This window comes from Ambystoma mexicanum, chromosome 9 (genome assembly GCF_040938575.1).
Source record: "Ambystoma mexicanum isolate Mex_15411 chromosome 9, UKY_AmexF1_1, whole genome shotgun sequence".
NCBI classification, from domain to species: Eukaryota; Metazoa; Chordata; class Amphibia; order Caudata; family Ambystomatidae; genus Ambystoma; species Ambystoma mexicanum.
Window position 1 is genome coordinate 252,862,808 of NC_090931.1, and position 15,848 is coordinate 252,878,655.

General features: G+C 43.9%; 1 protein-coding gene across 3 annotated transcripts in view; it reads right to left on the reverse strand.

Annotated features, from left to right (window-relative positions):
* Nucleotides 1–15,848, reverse strand: part of SLC37A2 (solute carrier family 37 member 2) — a 497,972-nt gene that overhangs the window by 182,865 nt on the left and 299,259 nt on the right. For all 3 annotated transcript variants that reach the window (XM_069614558.1, XM_069614557.1, XM_069614559.1), the window contains exon 5: nt 14,841–14,976. In XM_069614558.1, the coding sequence (XP_069470659.1) occupies nt 14,841–14,976 (136 nt within the window). The remainder of the gene's footprint in view (nt 1–14,840; nt 14,977–15,848) is intronic.

Genomic DNA, 15,848 nt, shown 5'->3' on the forward strand with positions numbered 1-15,848 from the left:
AGACTGGCATACACAGAAACAAGTGCCTAATCTAACCTTTTGTGGAAGCGTGGTCCCTCATCTTCACTCCTGCCTTCATGGACGTGTGCGCCAACAGGAAACAGAAGTGGTTTGACACCTTTCTACCTCCCTGGGACCAACTTCAAATTCGGTGCCTTAATGCCTTTTTATGGCCAATGCAGCCTTGTGTTATCTAATGAGCCAGGGACCGTGCATGCTTTGCCTCGAGACAACACCCCAAATGAGGGACTTCAGGGCTTTAACCCATGCAAACAGCAGGATATGAATCAGTCATGAACAGCACTCCTGAAATGGTTCACTGTGCAAGACTGAAAGATGGTGTACAATGGGAAGTTCTCCCCTCAAAGCCTGTAATTCTACTGCCACCACTGCCTCTCATTCTACGAGGAATATATTACCTCCTCTCAGACTCTAGTAGTTCCTTTACCTTCAGGTGCCCCAATCCTTTCTCCTAGTCTCACTCTGCAGCTACAGTTTGGTCATCCTGCCAGGCTGGTCCAGGACCTTCACAGTTTATTTTGTCAGTCTGTACAAACGGTCTGTGTGTGTGCTTCTTTGTGTAAGTCTCGGTTGTTGATCTCTCGCTCAGAATCTGCATGATCTACCAGCTCCTGGAACACTGCTCTCCTTCCTCATTCCACCCTCATTATAGGTCTTGGCATTCACAGACCCATCTTTGATTGTTCAATTGTTTTATAAGGTCTCTAACAAGCTTCCTGGATCCATGAAGTCGTTTGCCCCAGCTTTTATGGGTCTGTGGCATGCTGAGGTTTGAAAAGACCAACAGTCTTCTTTGGTTAGGCTAAGGTCCCGCCCCTGGCCTTTAGCTCTGCTCTAGTCTCTTGTGCCTCCTCAGTGTCCATGGGAGTCCCCGTTAGTCCATGGGAGCCCACAGCGGTGCCTGGGGATGCAAGGTGATAGATTAGCTCTGTGCATGGATCCCTCATAGTACACTGTAACCTGACGTCCTAGTTTCTCACTATTACTCAGAATCTCTGCTTCCCTCTGGCTGCATAAAGAGTAAGGGGATATGGTCATGGAGAGGACCCTGCAAATATGTAATCTCCCTATTATTATAATCCAAATCTTTGACTCAATGTTTAGGTCTCTGGGAATGAAGGGGGCATGTAGGAGGAGGGGTACCTGGAAATACCCACTCTGAGCCATCTCTAGTTAGGTCAACGCTCTAGTGATAATGCCCCGCTAATCTTCCAAGCCGCCTTCATGCCCATGATGGAGCCAGGCATCAGACTTCACAGTTCCTAGTGGCTCCATAAACACAATGAGCATGGCAGCCAAGATGGAACCTCATGGCACTCAAAAAGGGGCAGTGCTTAGGCTGCATTTGGCATATAGCTGTTCCGATAGCACAGCGCTCCCTTTGTACCTCTCAAAACAATGTGTAGAGTAGAGGTCACTTGGACTGTTTGATGACGAGTGTAGTGGATAATTTGGCTTAATTTTGGTCATTGTGCCAACAAACCAGAACAGGTATCCAAGCACTGTCACAGGAGCTATATCCTCAAATGTGAAGTAGTACAAGGATAATTTAGTGTGAATTTAGTGTGAAACTGGGTTGTTGGGGTTTAGGTTATAAAATGGCGGCTCAGTTAGTGGCTGCTATGAGTTTGTACAGGATTCTCTTAGAAAACGAATACAACTTTAGTAAACTAGACAACCTTACAGAGAAAATCAATGAGTAGGTAGTTGGGTCTGTGTATATTGTTTAAAATAAATATATGTAATCGGATGATCAATTTATATTATTTCTTCTTCGAGCGAATACCAACCATAAAAAAAAACCTGGGTTTGGATGTTAATGCATTTATCATCTGGTAGGTTTTGGAATGGACCAGCAACCAATGTGTTAAAGTTAAATAAAGCAATAACCTGATGGGCAGAAACTGGGGAGCTGCTTGGCCCAGCTATGTACAAGAAACTGCGGCCAGTAGCTTTAGCAACTCAGGCAGTTTCTTTTTCTACCAAAAAGGAGGAACTTGATGTCACAATGTCTGAACCGGAAACACGAGGAATTACTAATCTGTGCCATTTCAGATGTCCTTCTGCGGGATGTGCGCACAAAAGGTCCACTCTGCACACCGCCTTCAAAATATGCTTTCACTGGGATTGCGACACCTACAGGGACATCCTGACCACCACCACACCTTCCAGCACTGGAAAGAAACCTATCCTGTAATTTGGGAATTATTCAATTGCACAGAAATGGCTACATTGAAACAATTTTGAACTCATTATCTATGATGAGCTAACAAAGCTTTTACCAGTATTGCAAAACAATACTCGTCAATGTTTTGTCAAAGCCTTGCAAACCACAAGCCCCAGACTTACGCAAATTAAACCACTGCTACCAAGTACTTGCATTCCCAGTTTATAAAAAGATAAGATTATTTTTTGGACATTTATAACAAATGCTGGTGGCCATTTCAGAGTAGCAGTGAGAAGAAGGGAGGATTAAGAAGGGCGTATGAGTGAAAAGAGAGGCAAAGAAAAGGACTCCAGATGCAGGGATGCAAAACCTAGGATGCGATTATTTAGAAGGCCAAGTTGAACAAGAATATTCTCATTTTAGTTTTGCTGTGCTGAAGAAAGATCATCGTCCAAAATGGCAGCATGAGGGAGTTCTGGTATTCATGAAGATGGATTTCCAAAATCCACCCGTTTACCCTATTATAGGGACCAGGGAGACAATGAGATTTTAGCCAAAGCCAATCAAGGCAAGGTAGCAGAGCGTCCAGGCTTAGTTTCAGGAAGGATGAGAGAGTGGTGTAGGGCTACAATGAGTCCACACGGAACACCATCAATAAGTCCAGTTAGACAGGCAAGTACAAAAATAAACAATGTTTAGTCCATTAAAGTATCTACTAAGCAAGTAAAAACATCTAGTCAAATATTGTCACACCAACACTATAAAACAGATATGTACATTCACCCTTAGGAGATAAAGGAAATCCTTTGATTCAATAGTGCAACATAGGGAAGTACTCAGATGCATTAAAAGTAGAAAAGATACTTTAGAATAACCAGGAGCAGCTTGCCTAGCTCTTATAAAGTCCAACCCTAAAATGATTCTGGGCTTGTGCCCGAACGTTATCAGTTCCAAAGATATACTTTACAGGTAGGTTTATTAAGAGGTTTACGATGCTAGTGGTTATGATCAAAAGAGTCAAACGTTATGCACAGTTCAGGTAAGTAAATACACTCAATCCTAAACACTAGAATAGATCTATAGTAAGGGATCCATGACCAGGCCTCCACCGGCCAAAGTCAGGAAACAGTGATTTAGGGTCAGGACTGGACACCCATCTAACCCTATGGAGGACAAGGACGGGGGGACAGAAAATTGTATGCTAATTTAACCCCACCCCCTCACTCAGATTACTACAGAGACCACTGCAGAGGCAACAGAATCCATTGGGGACAATCTTCTGGGCTTGGACTGGTGGAGGGAGGCAACAGGGTTGCAAGTGCAAAGGTCACCTTTTGGCGTGAAATTCTGTCAGTCGGGGTACAAAGGAATCGGTTTCATACAGCTTCTAGCAGAACCACCAGAAAAAGAACAGATAAAGACTCCTGCAGTGCAGACGACCAAAGGACACCTCCAGGATGCAAAAAAATACAGATTGCAGTGGGAGTCAGCAAGGTCAGTAGGCGACAGGCGCTCTTCAATGGATGAAAAAAGGAACAGGCCCAGCACAGCTTCAGGAAGGCTGAAAATGCAGGCGCAGGTGTCTTCTTGCACAGGTTGAAAATCCTACAGATTCCAAGGTTGCACTCGGAATGGAGATGGTTGCTGAAAGTTAGCCCAGGAAAATCAGTCAAAAGATTGGTTCAGCAACACTTCCAAAGCAGAGGTCGACACTCGTCGATCCCACCAGTCCAAATGTCTAAGCACCGACAAGTATCTTCTTGAGATCAGACAGTAGTGTGGCTTCACCCTGACATCACTGGAGTTGGTGCCTTGTCAGCTGCAGGCATTGTCTTCGGGTCATCAACTGGCTGCTCTTTTTCATGGAGGACTTGGCTCAAACGATGTTCTGTCGAATGGCTGCAAGAGCCCTCCTTTTATGAACTTTGGGCTGGGAGCTCACCCAAGCTCACCAATGGTAAGGATGTGCGCTAATCAAACTGGTAGTGGCTATCAAATTATAGCTAGCCACTGGCAACGTCTTCCCAGCATAAGACATTCAGTCTCCCTGTCTTTACTGGTACCAAACATTTCCATTCCCCACATCCAGGCTCACACACAACTCCACCTTTACCCGCGAAAGCAGCAGCTTTACCAGGGAAAGGGCATTCCATATACAGCAAACTAGCAATGGACAAGATGGCCACGGGCAAGCGAAAACCTTGTGGCAAGACTATCTTAGAGTTCTAGCCACCCTTTGTAGCCATTTGCGGTAAATGCAAAGATGCACAGGTAAAATTACAAAACACAGTAAAAAAATATCTGCTGCCACCAGCTAGTCCTACGCACATTGTCAAAGTAACCAAAAGCCTTTAAAGAAAAAGTTATAAGCAGAGGCATTGCTAAGGAGTTAGGGGGTTTTAACCCTGGATCTTTTGGTTGTAGCCCCGGATAGAAGCTCAGGTGCTACAGCCAAAATGCTACCTAGTCCCAAATCCCGCCAGTCCCGACATAAACCTAGCCCCTGATCATTTGCAGACCTAGCAACACCCTTGGTTATAAGGATACAAAGTATCCTAAATCACACTTCACTTCTTTAATTTGTGCAATTGTAACAATACAAGAATTTCACAAAGCAAGACATAGGGCCTAATTAAAGGTTTGGTTGTACTGTGGTGGTAAATCTGACAGAATACCACTAAACAGAATTACCGTTACTACCACTTGGTCCTGCAGAATTTCCACCATATTACAAGTGGTGATATGGCAGCATTAGTCTTTATTTCAATTTTTATAAACCGCTGCACGCAGGCCTCAGAGCGCACAAAGTCCATAGGAATCCATGGGGATTTTCGGCAGAATTACTGTCTGCAGGAAGGAGGCGGAATTACCTATATAATTTTTCTGCCGGTTTTTCCTCTGTCTCACCACCAAAGTTGTAGTACAGCAGTGCAGGAATGCAGTGGTAACAGTTACTGCTGCATTAATGCTTTTTTTCCCCCCAGACCGCTGTACTTGTAATGAGGCCCATAGTCTCTGAACGGATGGATTGATAAGTTTCATCAGAAGAATGAGCAAAAGGGCAAGGGAAGTAAAGCAGAAAGCTTTAGCTACCTCAAACAGTCAGCATAGGAGTGTAAATAAAGCAACAACAAAAAAGGGTGCCCCATAGAAGTCTATCGGAGGAAAGCAGCAAAAAGACTTTCCTAACAGTATTGCTGGAGTAATCTTGTAAAGAAAGCTTTGTATAACTGTTTGAGTTGATGCTGATCTGATGAGGGTGGTCCTCTGTGTGGTTGGATTTGGAGTTCCTGTTTGAAACCTTATTTGTCACTATGAAGAGTGAACCTGTGTTGGAGTATCTTGTGCGGTGTCTTTGGGCCAATCCGACAGGGATTTGCAGTATGTGGACTGTCATCCAGAATTCCAATATATATCTTGATGATGCACACCAATGCATTGCCCCTTTCTGTGTGCTTCATACATGTCGATCAATTATTTAGGGGGGAAAAAGCCTAGTTGCTTCTGACACTAAGCTACAAACTCTATGGAAACCAACATGCTCACAGTAGACTCCTACCCAACAGATGTTGGACACCAGTAGTAAAAAGACTTTAAGGCTTCCTTTCTTATTAATATACGAGAAACCTTAAACTTCTACTGTGATTTAATTTTTCTGTTGGAGTCAACAGTTGTCAGGTAGGAGGAGCCTACCACGCACCCTTTGGTAACTGGTTATCCAGGCAACCTCTTGTTGGGTCCACCGGAGGGAGGGGGAGGGTCTGGGGTCCCATTAGCACACAACTGAGATTTGACGTTGAAACATTTGAAGAACTCTAAGCAGCCACGAGTAAGGGTTGAAGTGCTGAGGGAATGACAAGGTTCACAGGGCGATCTTTGTTATCCAGCACGCATCAGGGGAAAAAGGAAAATAGACGAGCAGCATGGCCTCAGACCCCAAGCCAGTCTTTTGAATGAAGACCTACAAACCTAAACTAATTAGGATGGCGTGTTTCTCATTGTTAATCTCCCACAAGAGGCATTGTTCACAAGAGGGCAGATTCAGTGCTGTGCACAGTGGTCGAAGTGTACGAAAAGAAGTAGTGGAACTATGTTCCCTGCTGGCCTACCCTGCTCCCCACAAACCCCATTGCCACAACCCCTCCCACACACAATGCACCCCCCAAACACTTGCACCTGCTGTTTAAGGGAACGTTCAGTGCTGTGCACTGAAAGTGAAGGTTTCAACTTCTTCCTACACTTTGAATTTAAAACGAAACCATCCCGGAACGGTTTCTTTTTAAAATACAAATATAGGAGCTGTAGAAGGTCATTAAAAAAAGTATAGGAGCACAGCTCCCGCTCACCTCGACCACCGGCTGTGCACGTGCCAAATATTCCCGATTAATATGAAAAAATGAGCGATTTCATCAAAGCTCGGAGCTGCACTCCAGCCAGACCTCCAAGGGTTTGCTGATTCAGAGGAGATCGAAGCTTCCACTGGGAACTGGGTCAAACCCAGGAGTGTTTCTAGGTCTGGAAAAGATCTGGGGCTATGCGAATGTCGGGACTGTCGGAACTCGGGGCTAGCAAGCATTTTGGTTGTAGCCCCTGAGCTTCTATCTGTGGTTACAAGTCAAAAGACCCATGTCTATAGCCCCCTCAGCCTACCCCCTAGCAACACCTCTGGTCAAACCTATATCTTATGTTTGTTGCCATAGAGCTAGAAAATATTTCCGATTTGCACATTGTTTCCCCTCCTCTGTAATGGCAAATAGTGCTAACAATCTACAGTCTGGTGGTGGCCCTGCGCAACTCAATGGATTCAAAACCTTCCATGCATCACTCTTCAGTGTCACGTTTGTATGGCACTTAACCTGCCCTGCAGGTCCAAAATTCTACCCCTATTGCACATGGAGAACTTTACCCCTTTTTGGACTATCTGTTTCTTCTCACATTAGTACTACTCGGCCAGATGAAAACAATGCAGAGGTCTTCAAAACCACACCTGCAACAAACCTATTGCCTGGTTAGTATAAGGAAAGGGGGCTGATTAAAGTGCACCGTTAACACCTGCTATTGCATTTTCAGATATGTCCCCCTGCACGTGCAATGTCCTGCCACACTAACACCTCATCAATATCATTGGTTATCTTCTGTAGGTCTATATTGTTGTATATTTGGTATTGTGTACATTGATTTCAGAACACAAACAATATGTGCAGGAGGTGCTTCTGAGACTTAGCACCCATGAAACGATGTGAAACAATGTAAAAAAAATAAACTCCAAGCACCATCCTCTTTCTAGCATGGGTCTGTTTGCAGCCTCCAATGTTTTTCTCTGCTTGCTGGTTGTTTAGCCATTTGATTTTCTTTGCCGTGGTAAGTTCTTAGTTTCGGGTTTGCGTTGGGCGTTGTCTGGTTGTGGTGAGAATTCGTAGTCTGTGTCGATTGCAGCATTTGTAGTTTTCCATGCATTTGGACCTTTCTCCACCGGATTTCTGGGACTGGTGTGGAAATGGCAGTTTCTACGTCCCCTTTCATTTGCAATGTAGTACATGTCTTAATTTCCCCACTGTATTCATTGTATTGCACAACTTAATTTTCCAAAGTATTGGGCAACATTGATTTTTCCCTGTGGGGGTTGTGGTCCCAAGCCATGATCCCTCCAAGAACGAGTTCTACCTGTTGGTCAGCGGCATCCTGGTACCCCTTTCAACTCTTATGCCCACTCACCCCACCCTTTAATTAATCTCCCCTTTGTCTTGGCATGAAGTCTCTATGAACCCTGCAAAACGAGTTCCACTTGTTGTGTCCATCATGGGTGGGTGGCCCCAGCTTCCATTCCAGTGGGTGTGCCTAGCTAGTCCAGTGTGTCCAATATATCCTGCTGTCAATGAGTTCACTCCTCTTCCTGTAATAAATATGCTCCTGGTTTCTACAAAGACTTTGGTGCCTTCATGTGTTCCCACTTTTCAGTGCAGCCTGCCTGTTATTACTAGAGGGGGGGGGGTGGAGATCCAGTACTTCAGTGTATAAAACATGCCCCACCGGGTCTGTTGACTCCCTGATCCAAGACTGTGGCCCTGAGTGAGCTCTCCTACACGGCCTCCCCAGTATGGCCTCCCTCCCACTTCCACATGGGAGTCCTGCAAAATAGCAAACTCTGGCCAGAAAACTGTTGGAGTATGAATCGTACAACAGAAAATGGTACCATTGTCAACATGCATTGCACATGTGAGGGATCAGAAATGCGAGGTGGACAAGTTTTTGATGGATTTCTTAACAAATTCCATTTTAATAAATTATAAGATTGGATAAACACCTCACTATCCCTACACCGACGAGGATATCCCTGCCTAAAAAAAAAGTAAAGGAACCACTCTAACAAAGGATATCTGTCTCACTCATTCATATAATAAATACACAAGGATATACATGGCAGTTCAAACAATAATGACTGACTTTTAAATGTACCACAGTCCCTCCTAATAAAATTGACAAATTCCCCTTCCCCAGGTTTTCAGCCGAATTCTTCTTCGCAGTTCAAGAAAAGAAAAATAAGGATCACCTGTTTTGCAACAAAGTTCCAACACAGTTCATTGCAAGGTCAACTGCTCAATAGAAATTCTCAGCTCTCCATTGATAAAGAAAATAAATGACTTCTATTTTGAGTATATTATTTATCCTCCTTGGATAAAGGACCTTTTCTCAGTTAATCAATAACAACAATGATTGTCTTGGTCAAGATGATTTGCCACAAATAAGTTCCAAGGAGATAACTTCTTGATAATAACTTTATAAAGTACTTTCTTCAGTACTACCTACAACATAAAGTGTCTGTCAGGACCACTTTTTAACACTTCCTCAACTTCCAACTGATTTACTCCCTTGCCAGGCCTACTCTACAGATTTACATCATCCGGGTATACTCCCCTGCCCAGACAATGTCTCACCATGGTAAATACTTTTGTGGTCAAGGTCGACTGACAGATGGTTCACAACAATTTCACAGTATGCAACAGTTTGCAGCTTAAAAAGTTTAACAGCTCTTTAGGGAAGACCAGATTCAAAGTGGTACTCCAATACTCTTCTGTAAATAATGTTCCTCTCCTTATGAATACCCTTTTCCAGAAGGGCAGCCTTTTTGCCACTCTTGTTTCCCCACTGCCCCAGTAACCAAACACTGACATGGACAGGGTGTTCTGCTTCTCCCTTGGCTTTGGCAATATGAGTTTACCCCAGCTTTTACACTTCGTTGGGTAAGATATGAGAAACAAGTTTCAAAATTAGTGAACCTTTCAATAGCCGCCTTCTGCTGTTGGTAATATCTCAAGATTGTATTTGCCTTGATTTTCGTCTCTTGGCTTGGGCTATGCTTATTGGTAGTAATTTTGTCCCCACAGACTCACTCTTTTAAAGTTACTGTAATTTGGCTTTGTTACATAATCCTTTAGTTGCTTCGATAATTCAGTATTCATAATTACTTTGATAACCACTTTTACTCATACGCGAGTGCTGCTTCCTCGCTGAATGCCTGCCTTGTACTTCATGAGCCAGTGCAGAGCTCTCCGGGGTCACTACCAGCTTTTGAACTCACTGGTTAAGATGTGCGCCTTCGTCCCTTTGCCGATTACAAGACTTCTGCTTCTGAGACTTCTCGGAATCCAGCAAACTGCTTCTCTAAGTCTGCCTTCACCCACGCCGCGTTCTCTTCACTCCTGAGGCTCTTGTGCAACCCAGCTACTGGAGTTAGCCTCAAGGCTCTCGGGTGCACACCAGCCACCTGCAACAGCCTCCTGGGAATTTATTTTATTTATTGTTCATTTATATACACAGGTGAAGTGCTTCAAAGTGGAAGGACTTCATTTCTGCTGTGCAGCCTTTGCAGAATAGGTCTCCATGGGGGCAAGCTTCCCTCTTGCACGCTTTCCGCTGCATGACCTCTGCACTTCAGGAGTTGGGAAAAAGTCCCTCTCAGGACCGGCAGCTGATATCTGCCATACAGTGATCCCGGCGTCGTCTCTGTCCTCCAGTGTCTGCCTGGTGCCTGGGCTGCTTACACAAACTACAATGCTGCTGCTTGCTTTCTCCCCTCTTCTCTCTCTTCGGCCTGCACCTGAGGGAGCCTTTTAAGCCTCTGTCTCCATCGGGTGTGGGCCATTTGAATTAACAAGCAGACCACTCCTGCAACATCACTTTTTAGGCCTCTTCTTCACCCCAGCACTTAGGGAATTATCTGACTTGAATTCCATGATGACAACGTTGGGTTTTTGGCTTTTACACCCAACTCTGTTTCTTATAATATTCTCAAAATGTATGCCACATGGATTGGTCGATGTGTGGGATATATTGACCCCACTCAACAGCATTGCCGCACATCACTAAGCTGCAGTTGCACAAGAAACAGCAACCTGGCTGCGCTGGCTCCTGTGCGCACCAGGACTTCAAAACTGCGTTTTGGCAGCAACAAAAGATGGCTGCACCATCCTGCCTAGTACACTTCAGGCAAGATGGAACAAGGGGACACACTGAAAAAGTATGCCAGTGTGGTATGAGACATATATATGGAATCAAGTGAACCGGCAGCACTGCATTGCTGCAAAAGCCAATAATTCCCCTTCAAAATGAAACCTTGTTCACCCTTTCCAAATGCTGTGCTATGCTATTTCCATCGGCCCTGCCAGGCCCAGGAAAATTCATTGTGCCTCAGAAAAAACGGCCATAATTCCTGAATGGCAGGTCCTGTCAAAGTAGATTTGAAAGAAATCAACAAGCAACATTTTCACCTGCACGGGAACACGTGTTTATTGTTTATTTCTTGCCAAAATGTATCCAGGCGCAGTAGTTCAAAGAGACTTTTTACGCTCTGAGCCAGATCAAGGATACATGCATCTATGCTTTAGATAGAACTCCTGCATGCAAAGAAATTACTACAGCTGCAAAGACAGTGGCAATCCAAGGAGCTGCAAACCGAATTAAAGAAAGAAATGCTTGCAGGTTTAACAGATGTGAAAAAATGGGCTGTGCTGACTGAAGAGAAAAAAAAATGGCCCGTTTTAAAATAAACTGTTGATGAAAGCCTGCTTGGTGATAATACACACATATGACATCTTCTGCCATAGGTTTGTTTAATTCAAGACCCAAAGTAAGGAATTAAACAGTTTAAAAACACATAGGCTGGAGTTGCAAGCTCTCTGAAAAAACTGTTATTCCAGTTGCCAGCCATGAAAATTCTCCAAGGAAGGGAGATACACCATAAATCCAGGACATGTAGGTGCGAAGATCCAGCTTGAAAAACTGAATGGGACAGGACAATGAAAGTTCACACGCTCGTCAGATATTTGTCAGATATTTGTCTGTGCCCCAGGCTGGGACAATGGCAGTCCTGGGACACTCACCTGTGTGAAGGGGCAATAAAACCTTCAATTAAGACTGGAAACCCCCTTGCCTGGAAGGAAATGACATTTGCTTGCAGTTGGAAGAAAAAAACAGGATCTAGTAACAAAGGGACTGCCTGTTGGTGCCAAAGACTAGGTTATAAAGAAACTTTAAAGACTTATTTCTGCAGCAAGAGTTTGCAGTTTTAAATCTAATTTTGTGGGCTATCTTTCAAAACTTGGTAGAACTCATTGCCGCATGGGGAACAGAAGTTATGAAATATGACAGATCCCAAGGAAATTATTAATGTGGCAAACATAAGATTTTGTACATACATCCCTGGGGACAATTCGCATTTGTGTATAAAATTGTGGAATTTTAGCCCAAATCTTTAATGTGTAAAACTACCAAACTGTATCAGGAAGGCGAAACAAGGTCGTACAGACCTGAGGATTGGATTGATCTGGGCTGCACATATGTAACCTATGTGTATAATTTGGCAAGAAATTACAAGTGAAGAAATGTATGTTTTTAGCAAAATTGGATTTTAAGTAAAGTAAATGGGGGATTGTTGGGACATTGTAAATATCAGCTCATAAACCTGACATCATTCCTTTAGAAATCCAACCAACTGAGAGCGAGGCGGAGACTAGCTCCCCTGCCCAATCCAAGTATTTTAGGGGCGGGCATAGTTAACCCTGCCCAGCCTCTACCTTGATGATGTCATTTTGCATAATAAACAAGGGTACTTGACAAGACCCTGGACACACACACACTCTTCCCGATTTCCAGCGCTGTGTTCCTGTTCCTGTTTCATCTTCAAGACTCCAGATCCCAACAACAAGGCCAAGCATTGTTGATCCTGCTCCAGCAAGGCCTACCCTACAATATTAAAACCCACCAATCTCCCAGTAACCAGGAGAAACTGTGGTACTTTTGGCATCCTAATCCAGGTTGGCTTGCCACCACTCACTGCATGCTGCTGCTATCCTGCTACCCTGATGACCTATAGTAGCCAGAATTGCCAGTCCAGAAGAACTATCCTTTGGTATCCAGTCCCTGCCCAGCTGATCCTGTCCCGCTGATTTTGTCCAGCTGTCCTATGTTAGACCAGACACGTGTGGAGACCAGAACCGCTGACTGTCCAAAATCCAAACTAAAAAGTGGACTGTATCAATAGGAACCATAGAAAACCATAGCATACCTTGCCCTGAGTTCCACTCTCTAAGTCATCCTATCCTTATCCTGATAACTTGTAATATTGTCATAAATCATTCTTGAAACCCTGCCTTTGATTTCTTGTACTAGCGCCAACTTCTTTAATAATTTTGTCTGGTGAAATCATAAGCCCTTAGTCCTCTTCCGAGTGATCAGACTGGTTCTGCCAGGGTGGGCGCGGAGGTGCTAGGGTTGAACTCGCAAGTCAACCCTGGAGCTTACTGTGTCTCAATCTGGTAGCCTAGCCTGAATGCTCTAGTGTAGAGTAAAACGGTCTTGTCAAAACTGATTTCTTTTCCTTTTTCGCGCCTTCATTTTCTCAAAACGCACCTCACTAGATCTTGCATACCTCACTCAATTTACCAGCTAGATACCTAATTTCACTTACTTCCATATTGTACCTATGATCCATAGCTACACCTCAAGACAAAAACAGAATAATGAATTACAATATTTCACCCATTTTTATTAAAACTGTTTTGGTAAATTCAGGCGGGAATTGCAAAAGTTTGCTAAATTTACAACATGTCATTTTCATTATAAACTGTTTTAAATCTTCCTTTCAATTTCGAATTGTATGCTTTTGCTCAATCCATTGCTTGTGATTGCAAGCATCTTTCCAGTGTTGCTCCAGTAAAGAATAGTTTTTGTTTCAAGAGTTTTATACACATTCGTTGTTTTATTAATCCATTTCTGAGTGTCAATTTTAGCATTGCCAGGGTTTAAAATCCGTTTTTCGCTCTTTTTTGGGGGAGGGAAAGTCAGATTTCAATTCTGTTTGGTCATTCCCGATTACCTGCTGCTTCAGTTTATCCACTTAGAATTGATTATTTGTGGGTGGAGGGAACATTGCAGGGGTAAATTCTCACTCAACTGCTATCTTACCTAAAATCAAAAAGTGTTCCTATTCCCTGGTGTTTTGTAGTTGTGTCAATGGAAAGTTAAACTAAGTGCATTGCTTACATTCCTATTGTTCTCATCACCCCATTGGTGATTGCTACCCCATATTAAAAAGGTTATGATTTCTTTTGAATTTTAAAATACATAAATAAATATTACATTTCATGGTCCATTGTGAACCGGGGTATTTGAAAAGGGGGTGTGATATGAGTGGTGTACCATCTCAATATTGAATCTAACAAAACATAAGCCTTTCGATTGTGTGCTGCATACTGGGTGGAGACTAAGGTGTTTGTGGCTGATTGAAATCCTTAACAACCAGATTTGATTGCGAAGGGGAAGGCAGTAGTCATGATCATTCACAGATTTCCTTTCACTGTATCTTTGGGAGTTAGGAGTGCTTCTTACTTTATAATTCTCCAGGATTTTAGAAGGGCTTTCACTTCTTCCAATGTCTAAGGACCTAGGATTGATTTTACCTATGTTAAGATGTTCAACTTGTGGAACAGACAAATTATAATGCGACCAAGCCATCATACATTTGGGCATGGAAATGTCCTCCCCAAGGGAAGACAAATACTGCATCTGATCCCATGCAGTCTGATCATTCCCCTGAGCCCTTTCTCCTCCCAGGAGACCCTCCCGCAGAACACCACCCCCAAGGTCAGGATCAGGAAGTGTCTGCCTTTCCCTGGCCCCCTGGGAGGAGACTTTAGGCAGGGATTTGGTGAGGAGTCCGGAGTATTCATCACACACATGAGGGGGTTTCAAGGGCAGGGACCCCCTCCCAAGCCACTTCTGGGTGGGGTTCCTTTCCCCACCCCCTAACAGGGTCATGACCTGGACCCTGTCACAGCAGATTCAACAATTATAATTTGATGGGTTGCTATTTGTTCATGATCATTGAATTCCTTTGACTTAAAAAGAGAAAACGCCCACTTGCACATTTTTCTTGGATGTTCCAAATTCCACAGACTGCAAGCAGGAGTACACTCAAGATCATTCTGATGGAGTGCCATCATTAAAAGTGAAGCATAGCTTGTGGGCAGGTGGCTTCTGTTTAAATCCTACATAAATAAACTCTTACAAAGACAATTTAACAATGCAAAAAGATTAACATTTAGTCATCACCTTCAATAACCTATTTTTCCCAAAGAAATGTAACGCAGCTTACCTGAATAATGACATAGTACCATATGGAGTGAATGTTCCAGTAATAGCCCAGTCCAAAGAGAGCAGTGAAAAGACCACTTAGTCCCATTCCACATGACAGGTAGTACCGCAAAGGGAGGCGCTCACCAAACACGCCACTGTGGAAAAGGAAGAGATCAGTAAGTGTTAATTGGAGGTTCTCCCATGGTGTACAGTGTAATTTCATGCCTGCAACAGACAACACAGTGGTACAGGCTCATTAAAGCAGGCCCCCAGCAGGGAATAAAAACCGGTTGGTGTCCTAAGAAGGAGCTAAATACACAAGACCAAAGGCCACGTGCCGGGCAAAACTCTCAGGATTGTGCCCAGGGTTTTCTATCTGATTGGTAACTCTCACACTTGAGAAATAATACATACACACATGCCAAATGGGGCTGGTGCTCCAATATAGCAATTCTAGGCAGCTGCCTAGGGTGTCCCCAACTTGGGGGCACAATATCTGCCTCAAAACATCAAATCTGGACATGGGGTGAATATATCCTTGCACTCCCCCAGATGGTGAAAAGTCACCTTCGGTTCTGTCAGCCAACCACTTAATGATTGTCCTCCCAGATGGATTTGTGGGCAAAGGACTCAGAATTCTTCATCATTAGGGGTCAGATTTAGAATGTCCTGGGGCATGCCGAGACAGGCAAGGACCATCTCGTTTTACAGAAAGGCTTAAACCATTTCCTATTTTTAGAAAATCCTTATTAAATGGAAACAACCTCCTGCCTAGTGTGAGAAACCATAAGGTGTCTCACCCACTAGTCCCTAGGGATCCGTCATCCAGGTTGCCAGGACACGCCCATCAGTTTTGGATCTAGTTCCTGGGGATGGAGCAGTGCAGGAAGATCACCTGGTTGAGGGGTCTTCGGGGAGCGGGACACTGGATGGCGAGATGTGGTATTCCCTTCCTTGTAAAACCTTTACCCCACCCTACCTGGTGGATATTTAGGAACTCGACCCCCCCTTTTACAACACAAACACA